The sequence below is a fragment of the Apus apus genome, chromosome 12, assembly GCF_020740795.1.
Source record: "Apus apus isolate bApuApu2 chromosome 12, bApuApu2.pri.cur, whole genome shotgun sequence".
NCBI classification, from domain to species: domain Eukaryota; kingdom Metazoa; phylum Chordata; class Aves; order Apodiformes; family Apodidae; genus Apus; species Apus apus.
In genome coordinates this window covers 433,939-453,001 of record NC_067293.1, presented here as the reverse complement: position 1 = coordinate 453,001, position 19,063 = coordinate 433,939, and the positions used below count along the sequence as shown (strand labels likewise).

The 19,063-nt window shown below is 56.4% G+C and overlaps 2 protein-coding genes across 4 annotated transcripts; one reads left to right on the top strand and one right to left on the bottom strand.

Moving 5' to 3' along the window:
• Positions 1-839: 839 nt before the first annotated feature.
• MARS2 (methionyl-tRNA synthetase 2, mitochondrial) lies at positions 840-3,931 on the bottom strand. Its single transcript, XM_051630190.1, has 3 exons — positions 3,646-3,931; positions 3,143-3,477; positions 840-2,068 (listed from the first exon to the last, which is right to left on the bottom strand). The coding sequence occupies exons 1-3, from the start codon at positions 3,845-3,847 to the stop codon at positions 890-892; spliced, it is 1,716 nt and encodes a 571-aa protein (XP_051486150.1). The 5' UTR covers positions 3,848-3,931; the 3' UTR covers positions 840-889.
• Positions 3,932-3,941: 10 nt separating this feature from the next.
• Positions 3,942-18,256, top strand: AIFM1 (apoptosis inducing factor mitochondria associated 1). Of its 3 annotated transcripts, none has more exons than XM_051630187.1 (16): positions 3,942-4,085; positions 6,069-6,196; positions 8,129-8,222; positions 10,088-10,200; positions 10,347-10,477; positions 10,590-10,680; positions 11,372-11,456; positions 12,264-12,340; positions 12,495-12,603; positions 13,257-13,364; positions 14,041-14,129; positions 14,203-14,343; positions 14,880-15,022; positions 16,121-16,245; positions 16,771-16,967; positions 18,071-18,256. In XM_051630187.1, exons 1-16 carry the CDS (start codon positions 3,998-4,000, stop codon positions 18,140-18,142), a joined length of 1,791 nt encoding a protein of 596 aa, XP_051486147.1. In that variant the 5' UTR covers positions 3,942-3,997; the 3' UTR covers positions 18,143-18,256. The 3 variants fall into 3 exon arrangements, with proteins under 3 accessions (XP_051486147.1, XP_051486146.1, XP_051486149.1); XM_051630186.1 differs by lacking the exon at positions 6,069-6,196 and adding an exon at positions 5,095-5,237; XM_051630189.1 differs by lacking the exon at positions 3,942-4,085 and having other exon boundaries at positions 5,265-6,196.
• Positions 18,257-19,063: the final 807 nt, after the last annotated feature.

Here is a 19,063-nt window from a genome sequence, read left to right as displayed (position 1 = left end):
ACGTGACCCCCGCTCCCAGTTCTGGTCGCACCTGCGGGTCATGCAGCTGAGCAGGGTCCGTCCTGTCCCACTGACAGAGCCCCCACCCAAGGGACCCCCTGTCAGAGACACCACTGGTCTGATGCTCACAAAGGAAGCTCAGCTCCCAGACCCAGCAGATCCACGTGGACCACATCTCAGAGATGCCAGGAAACCACCTTTGACCACCCCCTGCGACCTCTGGCCTGGCCAAACACCTGCAGCAGAACTGCCCTCGCCGGACCACCCGGAGGAGGCCCCCAGGAAGACCCTTCCTCTCCTCAGGGGTGGTTTGATCCTCCTGGAGGTTCAGCCCGAGGAGGAACTCCTGCAGCAGGCAAGCAGGCTGGGGAGCTGCTGTCCCTGGAAGAAGCTGCTGGGCAGACTGGCTGCCACAATCATGGATGAGATGTCCTCAGCAGAGCACCCGACCTGCTCCTCACATCAGAAGAGAAGGAAAAGGGGCCAGGAGGGAAGACAGGAGGGCTCTCTGCTGGAGCCTAGAGACTGCACAGCAAGAGTTCCCTGTTTTAAGCGGGTAAGTATTTGCTTCAGCCACTTTCTGTCACATCAGGGAAAAAAAGCAGCAATACCCAAGGCCTAGGCTGCAGCTCCAGTTCGTGCTGCCACCACCTCAGCTCTCAGGTGTTCCTCCAGGGGTGAAGCCTCCCCAGCTGACACACCAACGTGCCCACGTGTCTCTGCATCCCGTGCCGGGCAGAGCCCTGTCCCTGTCACTGGGCAGGACAGCACAGCCTCACTCTGCCCAGTTCTCCACACCACCAGGGGATGGAGGAACATGCTTGTAACAAAGACAACACTTCCTGGGAGCTCCCAGAGGCTTTTATTCACAGCAGCTGCTTGTCAGAGACTAGAGCTTCTTGGTTCCTGTCTGATGCTGGTCTGATTTCTCCAGTCTGTGAAACAAGAGGCCGGTGTCCTCTCCAAGCTGCCTCCCTTCAAAGGGACAGGGATTCCCATGGTAGCGTGGCAGGAACGTCAGACCCAAAAGCCCTCTCTCTTGGGGCTGCACAGCCAGCCTGGAGAGCAGCCTGTGGGCAGTGTGGGGGATGACAGGCTGCAGGAGGGTCCCGCAGACACGCAGGGACTCCAGGGTGACGTGGATAATGGTGTCTAGCCAGAGCTGCTCTGTGGGGTCCTGCCGGTCGAGTTTCCAAGGCCTGTGCCTCTGGAAGAAGCTGTTGGTCTGCCTTACGCAGAGGGAGATACACTCCAAAGCCTTGTAGATCTGGAAGCTTTCAAAACAAGTAGCCACCCGCAGAGGCAGAGAAGCCACGGATGCCAGGAACTCATAGTCCTCTGCAGAAGCCCTCCCTGCACCTTTTGTCTCCCTGCAGTCCAAGACCTTTGGAAAGCAAGCCTCGGAGAAGCGCGGGTAGGTGTTGCTGGGGTTGATGCTGGGGGCTGTGGACCGGTTGAGGAGCCCCCCAAGCGCATCTGCCAGCTCGGAGTTCAGGAGCTTCACCACCTTCTGGTGGTAGAAGTCGCAGTCGCGCTCGGGCACGCCCTGCCGCAGCAGGAAGTACCGGAACCCGTCCACCGAGAACCGCCCCATGCAGGCCCCGGGCTCCACCACGTTGCCCAGGCTCTTGGACATCTTCTGCCCGTGGACAGTCCAGTGGGAATGCACCAGGATCCGCTCGGGGGGAGCCAGCCCGGCCGCCATCAGCAGCGCCGGCCAGTAGACAGCGTGGAACCTGAGGATGTCCTTGCCCACCACGTGGTGGGCCCAGGGCCACCACTGCCCGTGGGCCTCAGGGTAGCCCACCGCGCTCAGGTAGTTCACCAGGGCGTCCACCCACACGTACACGGTCTGCGTGGGGTCCCCGGGGACGGGGATGCCCCACGGCAGCCGGCTGCTCTCCCGGGAGACCGACAGGTCCGGCAGCTCCTCGTCCAGCCAGCGGAGCACGCGCTGGTAGAAAGGCTCCGGGGACACGGCGCGGGGGTTGTCCCGCAGCCAGGCCCGCAGCGGCTCCCGGAAGGCCGAGAGCCTGAACATGTAATTCTCCTCTTTGGTCCAGTGCACCTGGGAAGGAGGGAGAGAAAAGAATCATGGCCCACAGTTGTCAGCAGCTCCTTCCACCTCTGGGTGTGTTCCCCAGGCCTGAGAAGCTCCTGGTATCTCTGTCAGGGGGTGGGATCCTCCCCTCCTCAGGCTCCTCAGGGCCACCCGTGAGGACCTGGGATGGCTCCACACTTTGTCTGGAAAGATGCTCATACCCCCAGGGAAGGAAAACATTTCCACCTGCCAGAAACAGGGAGACGTGAATACACCCTCTTAAAAACGTAGCTTTGCAGTAGGAAATAAATAAAAGACGACATCATTAATTGGTGCCTCTGACACGCCCTAGTGCCTGCCTCTGCCTCCCTTCTAGGCACTATGTTCCTCTCTTCCCCCAGTTTAAGCATTAGAGCATCTGAACTGCTAACTGTTTGTTAGAGCACTGCCAGCACTCCCCCTGCACCTCCAGAGTCAGTAAATTACACATGTAGCTAAATCAATTAAATATTCGTGGGTAGATATGGTTTGTGCAAAGACTCCCAGGAGATCTACAGCCAGGTCAAGATGTTTAGCTCTGAAGTGTGATCATCTGCAACTGCTGGATGAAATCACAGATCCCTGACCCCTTCCAGAAAAGGAGAGGCCCCGGGGCAGGCACCAGGCTCCTGGCTGCACCAGGGTTCAGCCACCAGGCCCCACCACAGGCTGGTGCTGTTACGGGTTTTATGTAGGGCCAAGACCCAGGTAACAGGATGGGTGAGAAGCATCCAGAGGCCAAACGAACCACCTCACAAAACCGGCCTGAAAGCCCAGACACCCAGCTGACACCTCGGTTAGGAACACCCTCATCCTGCTGCACAGCTCAGCTCTTTCACTGCCACTTCAAAGCGCTGTGTCCGGGCCCGGGGGTCCCGGCAGCAGCCGAACCCTTGAATCCGGGGTCCCCATCTGCCCCGGGGCCTGGCCGCTGAGCCCTGCCCGGCCACGCAGAGGGGTCACCCTGTGACACCCGGGCGGGTGTGGCTCACAGCAGGCGATGGGGAGCAAGGAACACCCCAAAGCCAGCCCGCTGAGCCCCCCCCGGGCCGGTCCCGGTACCTGGTGGCCGCTCTCCAGCGAGACCCTGCAGGGGCGGCCCCGGGCGTCCCTGCGCTCGGCCAGCTGGCTCTCGGGCACGAAGCACTCCTCGGGGGTGCAGTACCAGCCCTCGTACGAGCCCTTGTAGAGCGCCCCGCCGTCCCGCAGGGCCCCCCAGAAGTGCCGCACGGCGCGCTGGTGGCGGGGCTGGCTGGTGCGGGTGAAGTCGGTGAAGGAGACGGCGGCCCGGGTCAAGGCCTGGCGGAAGAGCCCCGAGACCCTCTCGCAGAGCTCCGGGGGCGACGTCCCCGCCGCGGCCGCGGCCTGCTGGATCTTCAGCCCGTGCTCGTCCGTCCCTGAAACGGCAGAGAGGACCGCGGGGCTGCGGGGGCGGCGAGGAGGGGGCGCGGGGCCGCCCCCCAGCCCCGAGGGGACACAGGGGCCCGGGGGCGAGCCAGGGGAGGCGGGTGGCTCGGGCAGCCGCGGGGGCAGCCCCGGGCCCAGGGTGCGGGCGCCGCGCTCACCCGTGGAGAGGCGGCCCGGGGCCCCGCGGAGCCCGTGGTAACGGTGCAGGGCGTCGGCCAACAAGGCGGAGTAGAGGTGCCCGATGTGCGGCGGCCCGTTAGCGTAGAAAATGGGCGTGGAGAGCAGGAGGCGGCGGGCGGGCCCGGCGGCGGTGGCGGCGGCACGGCGGGGCGGGAGGAGGCGGCGGGGCGGCAGCAACATGGCGGGGCCGCCACCATAGAGACGGCGGGGCAGAAGGACCCGGCGCCACCATAGAGGCGCCGCGGCAGAAGGGACCCGCCCCGCGGCGGCGCATGCGCGGTGCGAGCGGCGGGGCCGGACCGGCGGGGCCGGCCTGTGGCGACCGGCGACATGTTCCGCTGCAGCGTGGCCGCCGCGGGGGGCCTGGCGCGGACCCTGCGGCCCCTCAGCCCCGCGCCGCGGGGCCGCGCAGCCGCCGGTGAGTCGGGGCCGGGGCCGATCTCGATCTCCCTCGGCGCGGGGCCGGCGGGGCCCTGCCGGTGTGACAGGCCCGGGGTTCCGTGGGGGCGGCGGGCGGGACCCCTGCCTCTGGTTTCCTCCCCTTCCCGCCGAACCGGGACTGTGTGCTGGGGCGGAGCGGCCCGGTGCAACCCAGAGCCCCCTCCCCACCGGGCCGGGGGGGACAGGCCGCGGCGGGAACCGGGGTTCTGCACCGGGGGCTGATTTTAGCCGGGCAGCGAGACCGGGGCGGCGCTGCCAGGCCCTGCCCAACCCGTGACTCTCACCCGAGGAACCGGGGCAGGGCATCGCTCTGCCCTTGGGGCCGGCCGGGCCGCGCAGCGGGAGGTGTGCGGGAGGGCGGGGCGTGCAGGTGCTCCGCTCCCGGGAACGGGCGGGAAAGCGGCTCTGTGCTGGGAAACCATCACTTACCGGGAGCGGTTTGGCATATTTGTGTCCATTGGGATGCCGGTGGCTGCGGGGGGGGCGGGTGTCTGTCACGGTTTCCCTCCGGTGGTTGCGGGGACGCCGTGACAGACACACACCCCCCCCCCGCAGCCCCTTCGCACGCCCCCCGGGGCTCCTGCTGGGCCGGAGGAGGCTCCGTGGGTCTGTGCTGGCGCAGGGAGGAGCAAAGGGCAGCAGCCCCCACAGCAGGAGCCTGAGGAAGGGTGTCTCTGATGTGCTCCCTCAGCCATACATGGCTTGAAGGCTCCTGCAGCCGTCCTAGCTTCCTCATAGGTCGTTCCTGCTATTAATTAGTTCAGTTACCCTTTGATCTTGCAGATGTTTTTGGTGCCCACAATTGCCTGGAGCCCTGTGTTGTGGCAGAGGGTAACTCCCTGCAGTCCCTCAGATGTGGTGCTGGGAGCAGCTCAGCCTCAGAACTGACTTGGTCTCTGTGTTTCAGAACCTAACTTGGCATTGACAGTCTTTTTGTGTTCTGTTTTGTTGTTGTTTTTTTTTCTCTAATAAATTGTGTTCCTCAGGCAACTTGTTGCAGCGCTGGAAGGTTCCCCTAGAACTGCAGCTGAGCAGACAAGTGGCTAGTGCTGGTGTGCCCGGGGGCAAAGGAGATAGTTCTGTTTTTGTCCTTATTGTGGGCTTGTCCACCTTAGGAGCGGGTGCCTATGTAAGTAGAAAGGTGGTTCCTGGGGAGAAGCTGCAACCCAACCTCTCCTCTCAAGCCTTTGCTGTACCTCAGCTAACTTGATTTACCTTTTCATCTCTGTAGCTCTTTCCTCCTTCAGAAAACTTCAAGGGGAGCTAACTGAGCTGGCTGGAAATTAACTTCTTATGATCATTTATTTTTTTAGCTGTAATTTCAGTTACCTTTTGTGTTTTTCATTAGGAAGGCTTTTTCTTTTTTTCCCATGCTGTGGCCAGGTGCAGGCCTGTTGTCTGGTACTTGGTGTGTAGCCCAGAGGGAGGTGGATAGTGTATCCCATTCCTGGCCAAATCCTAATCCCAGCCCTCAGTGTTAAGCTTGTGTGAACACACCACCTCAGCCCCATGCTGCTGAGCATCCTTTGGTGTCCCACTCCAAGGGGTAAACTTCCCAGCCCCAGTAAATCCCATTCCCAGGCAGCTGAAGAGTTGCAGTGTCACCTGGGAGTGGGCAGGCCCTGAGCTTACATCACACAAACCTTGGCTTCAAAATTCCTTGTCCTAGAGGATCATACTCATTAAAAAGTTCCAAGTCCTGGTTTTCTCCTAACGAAACAATTCCCACACTGAAGGCTCCTGGGAAATAAATCTAATTCAGATCAGTGCAGGGAGGAAAAGCCTTTTCCTGTGCCCTTTAAATATTCCTTACTGTGCCCTGCTGTGCTCTTTCTGACAAAGAAGGTGACTGAAATTGCAAAGCACATCCTGCTTTTCCCAAGACCTGCTTAATCAAGAGTCCTTCTTAATATTCAGCTCCTTCCCTCTCTTCTCTCTCCTTGCCTGTCTTCACCTGCAGCTTTGCAGTGCCCTCAGCTCAGATGCCCTTCTAGATCCTTGGCGTCCTCAGGTGTTCCTGGCAAAGCTGGCAGCAACCTCTTGCTGTACTTAATTGTAGGAGGAACAGTCACTGGGACAGGAGCCTATGTAAGACACTTCATCAGTGTGTGTTAAGTGGGGAGTGGGTTGGGAGGGGGGAAGGGAGGGAGGGCACCTTTCCCTGTGTCATACCCTGGTGGCCATTTGCTTCAGCTAAACCATCTTTCTGCTCCCTGGGCTCTGATCAGTAACTCTGAGGGACCTTGTCAAGTCATTTAATTTTACAAATTTGATCTTCTCAAACAGTGAGGAAAAAAACCCACAACAAACCTGCCTTAGAATGAACATTTCCACCTTAAATAAACTTAGCCCCCAAACTGGCCACCTTCGATTTGTAACCAGGAAGGCACCCATGAATTAGCACATCTGTCCTGGGTTCAGCCATGCTGGCATACCAAGCAAGGGCACGATCCACCCCTTTGCTTCAGAGCAGGATGCTGACATACCCCCTGTTGGCTGGCAGAGCACAACTCTGCTTCTGACTAGAGAGATCCTGGCATTGTCCCTTTGGAAAATGTATCCTGAAGACCTGAACTGGGTTTTTTTCCCATCTATATAACAGTTGTTTTTCTTGAGGGATCAGATTTAATTTGCTGCCCTTTGGACTTGCTTAAAACCTGCCCAGGTCTGCTTGCAAAGCCAGAGGTGGTTCTGTTAACCTTGACTTTTCTGTGTTCAAGCAAAAGGTTTTAAAAATACCTTTGTTCTGTTCCACACTGGTGAGCTCTTGTTTTCTGGTATTTTTGACACTGTTCCCTGGATGTGCTCTTGTTGATGCCTGGCATTCAGTTCCTCAGCTCTTGTCTGAGACAATTGGCTGTGTTATAAAACACCCGAGCCTGGGGGTGGGTGCAGTGCAGGGTGTTTGGGGAGTCCCGAGTTCCAGTTCCCTGGAGGAATGAAGTGTTCAGACCCAGTTTGGATGCCACAACATGGGGGGAGCTGGCCGTGCCTGGTCTGGCACCAGCTGCAGCCTTGCCTGTCCTGCCTTTACATTGAGGAGCCTTTTCTTTCTCACTGGAAATGTCCCACTTCTGATATTCTTTGACAGACCAAACGCAGTCAGTGGATGGTGTTTGTTCCAGCCTGACTTGACAGGTTTCTTTCCCTCTTTTATAAACAATGCACAGTGGAGGCTCATGTGCCCATGTGATGTGGATTACCAGCAAGGCTGGGTTTTGCCTGGGAAAAACAGTTTGCTTCCCTCTAATCCATGATCCCGGGGGACACACCCCCTGCCACAAGCTGCCAGCACCTCGGGGCCTGCGGGCTGTTCCCCCGAGCCTGCAGGCTGGGCTGGTGCTGCATCCTGGGTTGGACAGGCTGTTCACCAGGCCCTGCTGGGCTCTGACGTAGACATGCAGGCTGCTGACGTCACGCTGTGCTGCTGACATCACACTGTGCTGCTGACATCACACTGTGCTGCTGACGTCACGCTGTGCTGCTGACGTCACGCCTCTAACTCCTGGCCTAAGGAAAGCCAGCCAGGTGGTTTGCTTGCTCTGTCCGGCTGCTCTGGGCTCTTTGCCTAGCATTCCTCCTCCTTTCCTGCAGCCCGTGGTTGTGCCTGCCCCAGTCTGCAGCTGTGGGGCTGGGACTGCCTCTCAGTCTGCCTGTTTCCTCTGCAGCCCAGACATCTGCTGAGAGGTTGGGTGCTCGCTTATGGAAGCCAGCTGAGATCCACCAGACCATGGCAGAGCAGACCTTGTTCCGTGTGCACTCCCCTTGCAGCTCTACATACACACCTCCCTGGGCACTTGTTTTCCCTGAGGTGTTTTGTGGTCCATCTGCTTGAAAGCAGGTGGCTTTTCAGAGCAAGCAGGAAGGATGGGGTGTTGGGCTGCGGGTGGACTTGATGATCTTCAAGGTCTTTTCCAACCTTAATGACTCTGTGACACGAGCCTGCCGGGGGTAGAAGCAGGCTGGTGCCCTGGTGCTGCAGGAGGTGCACAGGGTGAATCTCTCTGTGTCTGTCTCCAGGTGTACAAGACACTGCGGGAGAACAAAGAGCGGTTCACCAGCCGTGTCACCAACATCACCACACGGTCTCAGGAGGATGGATCCTCTCCCTCCGGTGGGTGCCCACCCGGGCCTGGGGCTGGCTTTCAAACACTGCTACCTTGGGAGCTCTGGAGCAAATGGGACAGACCTTCAGGAAACACAGAGTAGCACCACAGCATTGTCACTTCTTGGGCATGTTGCTTGTGAATTCCCATCTCTTCCCAGCATGGGAGCTGGTGCCGGCTCTGCCTGACCCCGAGCAGGGCCCTGCTGCACTGATGATGCTGAGGAAGGAGCAGCCTGGCTCTGGGGCTCCTTTCTGTGCCTCTGGGAGAAAAGGAGGGAAAGTGCCAGCCCTGCCTTTGGCAGTGACGCTGCCATTCCCAAGGGATGATGTGGGCTGGGCCACGTGTAGAGGCAGGAATGGGGACAGCTGGTGAGGGTGTCCATGATGCTTGACAGGTGGTGTGAGAGCCACAGGTCATGCACTGAAGGGCTCGTTTAATGTCAGAAGCCTCAGGCTGCTGTGTGTGAGGATCTGTTCCACAATAACCAGGGCTCTGGGTCACAGCAGGTGGGTGTGTGGTGACACTCCACTAGCAAGCCAAGAGAAGGGCTGTCCCTTCTGCTGTGCTGGGAGGGACAGGGTCAAGCACGTTCGTCAGGGCTGAGGATGGGGAGCGAGCGCCCAGCGCTGCAGCAGAGCTCTGGGTCAGCCTGTGTTTCTGGAGGCCCTGTCCCTTTGTCCTGGAGCTGCTGCATCCTGTGGTCTCATCCCTGCTCTGCAGGGTCCGTGGCAGCCTGTGCTTCACCCAGCTAAGCTGGGGTCTTCTCTTCCAGATGCACGTGCTGCTTCTCGAGGCACAGCAGTTGAGTCTTGAGGGTGACACTGATCTCACCCTTCCATTCCTACACAGGGTTTCACTGCAGGCTGCTCAGAAACAGGACCTGCAGGTGGGAGGAGCTGCTCTGGTGGGAGCTCAGGGAATGCTCTCCCTTCACAATACAGTCACAGGAAAACATGCCTTGGCATTTTAGGGAACTTCCCTTCCTTATGAAGTGCTCAGAGGATGGCCAGTGCAGAGTTTTGGTCTTGCTCACAAGTTGCTTTGTGTTCTTCAAGGAGACGTGCAGCTGGATCCAACACTGCACTTTGTATTGTCCAGAGAATTCTGGAAATTGTTTTCCAATTTGAATGACACCCAGGCTGTAAGTCCTCCTGGTGTGCTGGATGAGCTTTTGGCTGTGTCCCCCTTGCTAGCTCAGCAAACAGTCACTTGCTGTCAGACTCCAGGGTGTTCTCTGGCTGGAGCAGAGGCCAAGCATGATGTTGCCATCCCAAATCTGCCGTACACAGAATATCCTGAAGCCTCAGGAATTGTGTATTGGATGCTGGAAATTAACCCTGTAGCTCTTGGGCTTTGCAGCCCCTTCTCTCAGCTGTGTAGTGTTCTTAAACAGATGGGTTTATGAAATTAAGCTCTTTGAGAGTCAGCTGGACAAGCAGCACCTGTTCAGAGTGAGGCTTGAAATGCCTTAAGGGGTTGTCCAAATAGTGGCATTTTGGGCTTGTTATGTCAATCATTGTCATTGGCATCTCCTGGCATCTGAAACCAGAGGAAAGCAGATCTGTGGCAGAGGAGCTGGAGCCACCAGGTAAAAGCTGTGCTACTGGCCTGTTCCAGACCTGGCCATGGGGCTCAGGTCTAGCTGAGAAACAAACACACACTGAAGTGTGACAGTTGGATTGATGCAGGAGCCAGGTTTGACTGCAGCAGCAGCAGGGTTCCTAGAGAGTGTGTTGGGGTGGAGAGGAGGGAGGAGAAGGTTCCTGAAGGGCAGGTTGCCACGGGAAGCCTGCGTGTGAAGGCCCCTGGTGACCATTCCCTGGGGCCAGGAGAGCTGTGTCTGTACTGACCTGTCCTGTGTCATCCGCAGCTCCAGGGGCTCATCCCGAGGTCCCATCCCACGTTCCCTTCCTGCTGATTGGTGGAGGAACTGCTGCTTTTGCTGCTGCCAGATCCATCCGGGCACGGGACCCCGGGGCGCGGGTAAGAGCTGCCCCGCAGAGCCCAGCGCTGCGGGTCACTGCCCTGCCCCAGGGCCTCTGCCCTGCCCCGGGGCCTCTGCCCTGCCCCGGGGCCTCTGCCCTGCCTCTGCCTTCCGTGCAGCTCACGTGCTTCCTGACCCCTGAAAGGTGCTGATTGTGTCTGAGGATCCTGCCCTGCCCTACATGCGTCCACCTCTTTCCAAAGAGCTCTGGTTCTCAGATGATCCCAACGTGACAGAGACGCTGCGGTTCAAGCAGTGGAACGGCAAGGAGAGGAGGTGGGTGTCACTGGGGGGCAGGAACACAGAAGAGTGGTGGGTGAGATGCTGGTGGTGGTCAGACTGGTCCCACAGAGGAGGTGGAGCCCGTTGCTAATGGAGTTTTTCTCAGTATCTATTTCCAGCCGCCGTCGTTTTATGTGCCCGTCCGCGACCTGCCTTCTGTGGAGAACGGAGGAGTGGCAGTTCTCTGTGGCAAGAAGGTGGGTCCAGCCCTGCCCCACACAGCCCTTCCCAAGCACTTCCTCTCCCAGGTGGAATCCAAACAGCCAAGGAGCAGGATGGCTGGGCTATGCTGATCTGCAGGGCAGCGTGGGTGAGGTCTGACCACAGGAGAAGCCGTAAGGAATAGTGAGCTGAGGGAAGATGAGGAAGGAGAGAGGCTCACTTTAGAGTCTGGGCACAGGACAAGCATAGGTGGAGCTTAGAGACAGGGTGTGACAAACTGGGAACTAGGCTGGGGATCTCAGAGTGTGAGGAAGGAGAGTAGAGTGGTCCGAGCAGGGGGTGTGAGGTGAGCAAGAGCAAGATCACTGTGCAGAGGCAGCAGGGAAGTGGACAGCGATGGGGAAGCCTCTAATGTCTTTGCTCCCTCAGTTGCCATGTCTTGCTGAAATGAGATTTCAGTGACTCCTCTTACTGCTGAGCTGCACTAGGTGCCTGAGTCCATCTCGGACTCAGATCCTGGCAAGACCAACCTGAACTATGCTGGCTGCCAAGGAATCTGTCTCAATTCCTACCTCTGGGCCTCTTCCTTCTCCCTTTCCACCCCCCCACCAAACTTAAAGGTGGGAAAATGTTACTTCCAGGTTTGCTTCTCTAACTACTAGTCAGTGCATTTTAACTTGAGCAGCCTGCAGTGCCTTGAGCTCTCCTGCTTGTTTACATTTGCAGGTTGTGCACATGGATGTTAGAGGCAACACAGTGAAACTCAACGATGGCACCCAGATATCCTATGACAAATGTCTCATTGCCACTGGTAAGTTGTTGGGTTTTTTTCTCCTTGTCTTGTGCCAGGCTTTTTATTTCTGTGGCATCTATCTGACAAGGAAGGGGCTGCAGTATGGCAGACACCTGGCAGAGCAGGCACACAAAGGACAGCCCTAATTTCACTGGCCTCACCAGAATTTAGAATCATAGAATGCCTTGGGTTGGAAGGGACCTCTAAAGGTCATCTAGTCCAACTCCCCTACCATAAGCAGGGACATCTCCAACTAGAACATTGCTCAAAGCCCCATTAAGCCTGACCTTGAATGTCTCCAGGGATGGGACCTCCAGCACCTCTCTAGGCAGTCTGTTCCAGTGATCCACCACCCTCATAGTAAAGAACTTTTTCCTAATGTCCAACCTGAATCTGCCCTCTTCTAGCTTAAAACCATTACCCCTTGTTCTATTGTTACATGCCCTTGTGAACAGCTCTTCCCCAGCCTTCTTTCAGGTATTGGAAGGAAGTTTTACCCTGTGAAAATCAGCAGGAAAAGAGGAAAAGGAGCTTTCAGTAAAGGCTCCCTGACCAGGGCAGCTCTTCAAATGCTCCCTGCAGCAGCAGCAGGCAGAGCTGGCTGTTCCCAGCCAGAGCAGCAGGGTGACTGCCACAAGTGTCTCTGGGAGGCTGTGGGGTCACCTGCTGCTCACACAGAAGGTCTGTCCTGTTAGAGACCCCAGCAGAACAGGGAATAGGGCACATTGGAGCAGTGTGGAAAGCACAGGCCAGATCCAAGCCAGCTGGGACAGCCAGTGGCATGGCCAGGGTATGACCAGTCCCTCCCTCTGCCCTCACCCCCAGGTGGCACCCCAAGGAACCTGCCTGCCATCGAGAGAGCAGGGAAGGATGTGCAGAGGAGGCTGACGCTGTTCCGAAAGGTAACGCCCCGGTGCTGCAACAGGGAGGAGCAGCCTGACTGCCCTTCTGCTGGGAGAGAGTTGCTCTTGTTCCAGAGGGGGAAACTGGAGTAAAACATCTGCTGCTGCCACTTGAGTTGGACGATATTTGAAATGGGAATAAATCTTCTTTCAGATTGAGGACTTCAGAAGTCTGGAGAAGATTTCAAGAGAAGTCAAGTCCATCACAATTATTGGTGGTGGTTTTCTTGGCAGTGAGCTGGCCTGTGCCCTAGGGAGAAGAGGTGAGTGTGCTTCTGCAGGCACCAGTCTTGGACCTGAAAAGTAAGCAGCCTGACACTACAAACCTTTTTTTCACTCCCCAGCTGCTGATTTTTTGCACAGACCTGAGGTTTGCCTGAAACAGCCCTCAAAATGCAGGTGTTTGGTTGGCTGTGTAGCCTGACCTGGCCTTACATTCTCCCTCCCATCATCTGTCAAGCAGCCCCTGACCAAAAAAGGGTTTTTTAAGCGAGGCTGCCTGGAAGCTCTGCACACCAGTGTGTGTTGCAGAGTCATTCCGCCCTGTAAAAAGTTATATTTTCTTTCTCAGTACTGAAAACCACCCCAAAACTGTTATTTCAAAGAGGTTACAAACAACTGGACTCTTGCTGTAAAGTGCAGGCAGCTTTTTGAGTAGAGCCCTGCTGGTCATTTTTCTAACAAGGGAAATTTTCTCCCAAGTACCAAGTGTTTTACCTGGGCATCTGCTGCCTGGACCCCAGAGCTGGCAGGTGTGTGTGACACAGTCACTTGTGACTCCTCTGGAACAGCTGGGAGCTAGAACTCCTGGGTTTGGAAACTTCTGTCAAGCTCCTGGGATGAAGCCCGTGCTTGTGTCCTGCAGCCTGTGCTGTGCCTGGGCGTTGTCAGCAGCTGCTCTTGGCTTTCCTTTCAGCACGAACCAGCGGCCTGGAGGTGATTCAGCTGTTTCCAGAGAACGGCAACATGGGCAGAGTCTTGCCAGAATATCTGAGCAACTGGACGACAGAGAAAGTCAGAAAAGGTGAAGCTGCCCCTGAGGGCTCCTCCCCTGCCCTGGCAGGGCCATGGGGTACAGGCTGGTGGCTGCTCTTGCTCCTCCCTGTGAAGGCAGAGCCCTGCTGGTCCTGTCAGCAGTGCCTCGGGGTCCCCTGCAGAGCAGAATGAGCTGCAGCTCGAGCAGCTTGGGTGGCACCAGGGCCATGGGTCTCTGGGCTGCTCGGCTGGAAAAGGCAGCACAGTCTCTGACTTTCCTCCACTTGCTGTTTGAAGTGCAGAGTATCTCCCTGTAGGTGGAGTGGGGATGGAGGGAGGAGGGATCTCCTTGGGGCTGCAGCTTGCAGGGCCTGACAACCCCCAGGTCTGGGTTACTTGGTGGAGGAAGCTGCCTTGTTAGACCTCTGGGTCTGGCTGTGACAGAGCAAGAGGCAACTCCGTGTCCTTCGTGCCTCAGAACCTGTCTGGGGGAGTTCTTTTGGATGTGACCTTCTCATCATACGAGACACGTACTTTTGATTGTCACTTCAGTAGCTCTTCCAGACTTTTTAGCTGGGTTTCTCATCATGCTTCACTCCAGCCTGTGCTGACACATGCAGCCAAGTTAAGGCGGTCTCTCCTCCCCTGGCTTGCACAAGAGGTGCCTGCTCCCGCTGACATGTCTCCTCCAAGCAAGCACTAATGTTTCCTCTGCTTGTTTCCAGAGGGTGTCAAGGTGATGCCCAATGCTGTGGTCAAGGCTGTCTCTGTCTCGGGCAACCGGCTGGTGATTAAACTGAAGGATGGACGAAAGGTACAGATGAAAGTGGGGAGAGGCAGGGTTTGCATGGAGGGAATCAAGGTAATAGTTGTGAATTCCCAACCAGGTGGAAACGGACCATATTGTGGCTGCAGTAGGGCTGGAGCCTAACGTGGAACTGGCCAAGTCTGCTGGGCTGGAGGTGGACTCTGACTTTGGAGGGTTCCGGGTGAACGCGGAGCTGCAGGCACGCTCCAATATCTGGGTGGTGAGTACGAGCGGAGGAGGTTCTGTCTGCTGGCTCTGCTGGGGCAGTCAGAACACACCCAGCTGTGGGGGCTGGTTACCCCTGGTAGGTGAACGGGGCAGAAAATAGCAAGTGTGAGAGCAACTGTAGCTCAGATCCTGCCGGCAGCCCCGGAGCCTGTTCACGCACCACAGCAGGCTGTGTTGCTGTGGGAACCACACTCTGAGTTTTGAATATTCATGCTGTGTAAGAGGAGTTGGGGTAACCTAAAGATAGCACAGGTTACGCTGTTGTGTGAGAGTCCCTTCGGTGGGAGTTGAGACAGAGTCCTCTGGAAGAACCTGCTAGATGCTCTCATTTTCCCAAAGATCGGTGGCAAACGCTGGGAAACTGGGACTTGTGCAGCCTGGGAGCGGGATAAGGAGGTGGTGGAGGTGCTTGAGGTTCATCAGAGCAGCTCTGCTCCTGGTTCCACTTGGTTCTCTTCCCAACACCTGGTGCGTGTGTCCCTGGGAGCTGCTGGCGTGGAGGGGCAGTGCTGACTGGGTGTGTTTCAGGCCGGGGACGCCGCCTGCTTCTACGACATCAAGCTGGGGCGGAGGCGCGTGGAGCACCACGACCACGCCGTGGTCAGCGGGAGGCTGGCTGGAGAGAACATGACGGGAGCTGCAAAGCCCTACTGGCACCAGTCCATGTTCTGGTAACCTTGGCTTCTTCTGGCATTTCTTCTTTGGCCAAAGTTGCAGGAGCTGGGACAGGATTCACCTTGTGAGGGTTTGTTTCCTGAGCACAGTGAAGCTACTTACACACACACCTCCCACAGCCTCTTGTTCCCAGGAGCTCAGGGCATGAGAGGGCATTAGAGAGCTCCCTGCTCCTCTCTGAAATGTTTTTCCTTCCTGCAGATCCCTCAGTGAGTCCCATTCAGCAAAGCAAGTAGCAATAAAGAGCAGCCCCTTCCCAGGAGCAGGCTGCCTTACAGCTTGAGCTGGGCAGCTCCTGTTGGAATTCTCTGGTGTTCTCCAGCACAGCCTCTTGGTTTCAGCTGTGTCCTTGCTGACCACCTGAGCTGGTGCTTTGGAGACAGCCCCTCACTGCAGCCCAGGGCACAGGGGGAAGATTGTTGCTTTCCAGAGAGAGGTACTGAGAAAATGGGCAGTTCTGCTGTGTCTTTTGGAAGTTCTTTTTAAACCAAACCAGCAGAAAAACCACAAAAAAGGCCTGTTAGCTCAGGATCAGAAATTCAGTTAGCAAGAGTTTAAATACAGGGAAAAGAGTTTTACTTATGTTGGAGAAATCACCTCAAAATTAATTTTTTCTGCCTTGCTGGCACTTACTTGAACTCTTGGCCTGTGCTGCATGACCTGCGGACCCAGGAGGGGGTTAAAGGACACAGAAGCCTTCATCCCAGCTGGATGTTTTCCATCAGGATGCTCCGACTGGGGCTGTGGGTTGCTGCCCCTGTTCTGCTGACAGGTGTTGGCTGTGGGGCTGTGCCAGCTCTCAGGAGGGACACTTCCCTGCCCCGTGCTGCAGAGCTGGCGAGCGGCAGGAGCTCCCCTGGCTCCGTGTCAGGATGTGCAGGATCCCCCTGAGCTCTGCTGGGGGCCAGGTCTGCTCACCTGGCACATTCCCGCTGTTCCCATCAGTAATCCCAGTCTGTGCTGGAGGATTCTGGCCAGGCAGGTTGTGATGTACACGCAGCCACATCCAAATTGTTTAGTGGGAATGAAAGATCAGGCTGGATGGAACTGCCTTGCCTGATGCCACAAATGCTTTTTTTCTGCTCCCTTCCCAGGAGCGACCTGGGCCCTAACGTGGGGTACGAAGCCATCGGCCTGGTGGACAGCAGCCTGCCAACGGTCGGGGTCTTTGCTAAAGCCACTGCAAGAGACACTCCCAAGAGTGCCACGGAGCAGTCAGGTGGGCTCTGGTCACCCTGGGGGTGGGAGGGTCTGTGTGTCCTCCTCTGATCCCACTGTAGAGCACTAGGAGGCATCCATCTTTTTGTTCTTCTCCAGACCACGCTTTAATGGCTGGTTTTGATGTTCAAATGCAGTTAAAACATACCATTCCTCCAAGCAGACATCACTTTTACTCATTTACCAAATTAAAACTTCTGTTCCCAGTGAGGCTTCATTTCCTCCCTAGCAGAAACATGATCAGGGTTTGCACAAAAGCAGGTGTGTGGATCTGAGCGTGTCCGTTTGGTATGTGCTGCCTGGAAGAAATGGAGATTTCTCTCCTTGGCATTTGGTGATGGAAACTGGGAATTGTCTTCACATTAGGATTGTTTCATTCTCCTGTTACTGAACCTTCTCACTGGACATGAGTCATGAAAACCCCACCTCAGTCTCGTGCAGAACCTGCTCCTTAGGCTGCTCCCACCAGCAGAGGCAGCAGCTCCTGCGTGTCTGTGCTGGGTTTGATCTCTTCCCTCTGCTCCAGGGACGGGCATTCGATCCGAGAGTGAAACAGAAGCAGAAGCCTCAGAAGTTCACATTTCTCCAGGCTCTTCACCGACGCCTCAGGTTCCAAAGCAAGGAGAAGATTATGGCAAAGGCGTCATTTTCTACCTCAGGGAGAAAGTGGTGGTTGGAATTGTCCTGTGGAACATCTTCAACAGGATGCCCATTGCCCGGAAGGTCAGTCCAGGGCTGGTGTGCTGAGCTCTGGGGCTTGCCTGGGCTGGGGGTTTTCTGGTGGAAAAATCAATCTGCCCATTTAAAAGGAAGATAAGTAGGTGCAGCTGCTGTGTCTGGAGCAGAGCTGGGCAGTGTCCAGTGGCAGCTCTGTCTCGGGTGAATTATGGGAGGTATCCCTGTGCTCTGCAGCATGTTTGCTCAGAATTCCTACAGGAAGAACCCGAGTCAGGTTTCTGCTTCAAGCCTTGCCTGTCCACAGCTGAAATTCCAGGTCTGTGGTGAGTACAGGCAGGAGTCACACGTGACTGAGCATCAGAGTGAAATGTCCTATTTTTCTGCTACTTTGTCTAATGTACAAGTGTCTTAAACAGTCTTAAACATCTGTCACCCTAGAGACAGCCACAGACAGGCAGGGTAGGAGCAGCCTTGAGCAGGGGCTTGGTCTGTCTCCACCCCCCAAGGTAAGCTCAGCTGTCCTGAGGTCATTTTGTACCATCTCTGGAGAATTTCAGTAAACTGTGATTCCAGACTGTCCCCAGGTGATCTGTCCCAAGTGGCCTTTCTTAATGTTGGACGTTTCCATTGGTATCTGAGGCTTTCATGGTGCAGTCTAGTCTTGTTACTCTCCTGTCCTCAGGAAAGGGGGCTCCTTTCCCTCCTTCTCCTGGCAGCCCTTCCTCTAAGTCAGAGAGCCAGGCACAGCAGGATCCTTGGCCTCTTAGTCCTGTGTCTAAAGGAGAGGTTTTTGGCTCTAGCCCACTCTTCCTGGCTCCTCTAAGACACTTCAGAGAGCCTGGCTCACCTTCTCAGACCTGAGAGGAGTCACTTGTTGAAGACACTTACACTGCCCAGATATAAAGGGAAACCCAGACATCAGCAGCAGCTCCTGCAGGGTCAGGGGGTGGTTTTACCTCCAGGCAGATGATGAATCCCACGTACAGTTGCCTGCAGAACGTGCTGCTGTATGTGGCTGCCCAGGTTGGCATTGCCATCAGCAGAGCTTCCAGGAGGACCTGAGGGGGTCATGGCCTGGGCTGGTGACCATGTATAGCACTGGTGGGTTAGATTCCCTGCAGGTTTTAATGCATCCTTCCTTCCCTCAGATCATCAAGGATGGGGAGGAGCATGAAGACCTCAATGAAGTGGCGAAGCTTTTCAACATCCATGAAGACTGAACTCCAGCAGGAAACTGCAGCAGGAGCCCCCTCACCTTGGACAGCCAGTACTTGTGAATATTCCCAGTCACCTTAGAGTTTAACCTTTGCACCAATAAAGCCAGATTGTTGTAAGTTAACTGCCTTCTCAATGCCCTGGGGAGGGCTGGTTTCCAAGAATGTGCTGCCTGCTCTGGGAGCTTCTCCCTCCTCTGCCCAGCAGAGGCTCCTGTGGAGCTCCCCCTGTCCCTGCAGGAAAAGTCCATCCCAATGGGATGGAATAGCTGGGGATGCAGCAGATCCTGTCTAGGCTTGTGTTGGAAGCCAGGTGTGTGCTCCAGGCTGCTGACTTGTATCAGAGGGGCTGGAGAAGGGATGGGAAGGGTAAGGAGCAGGGGGTCCAGCTGGGGAGAAGGATGGTGCAAGCAGAGCTGGAGAGGCCCCTCTGCTCCCGCTTCTCCTCAGCCTTGCTCCGTGGCTCCCATGTTCTGAGGGAATCCCTGTCCCCAGGGTGTCTTGGCAGTGCCAGGGGAGAGCCCTAGGCTGGCTGCATCCTCTCAAGCTCCCTTCCCACCTGCCTGCCTCTAATTCCAGTCAAAGACTTTGAACATTTCAGATACAGTAAATTGGGTCTTTTTTACCTGATGCCTTTACCTGAGCACCTTGGGCTGACTTGGATCTCCAGACTTCCTTTTCCAGGCTTTCTGCTCCTGCCAGGCAACACCTTGTGCCATTTTCTACTCAGTTTTGCCTGTCTTTTCTCCTTCTTCAGCCTTCTGCTGCAATCGTTATTTCCAGTTTTCAGATGTGGCTTCGATTGAGGCCATGGCCCTCATGGACCATGTTGGAAACCCCTGGCTTGTTTCTTGCCCTCCAACTTCCTGTCCCATCCTCTACTCCCTTCTCCCTAAAGCCTCTCTGCATCGTTTCTATAGACATGAA

What these genes read in the sequence shown, in the direction of transcription:
- MARS2 (XM_051630190.1), bottom strand. Translation starts at nt 3,847, where the DNA reads ATGTTGCTGCCGCCCCGCCGCCTCCTCCCGCCCCGCCGTGCCGCCGCC. An exon ending in CCCGGGCCGCCTCTCCACGG is followed by an intron (nt 3,478 to 3,645) that starts GTGAGCGCGGCG and finishes CTGCCGTTTCAG; the next exon opens with GGACGGACGAGCACGGGCTG. An exon ending in CGCTGGAGAGCGGCCACCAG is followed by an intron (nt 2,069 to 3,142) that starts GTACCGGGACCG and finishes CCTCCTTCCCAG; the next exon opens with GTGCACTGGACCAAAGAGGA.
- AIFM1 (XM_051630186.1), top strand. Translation starts at nt 3,998, where the DNA reads ATGTTCCGCTGCAGCGTGGCCGCCGCGGGGGGCCTGGCGCGGACCCTG. An exon ending in GACAGAGAAAGTCAGAAAAG is followed by an intron (nt 13,365 to 14,040) that starts GTGAAGCTGCCC and finishes GCTTGTTTCCAG; the next exon opens with AGGGTGTCAAGGTGATGCCC. An exon ending in GGATGCCCATTGCCCGGAAG is followed by an intron (nt 16,968 to 18,070) that starts GTCAGTCCAGGG and finishes TCCTTCCCTCAG; the next exon opens with ATCATCAAGGATGGGGAGGA.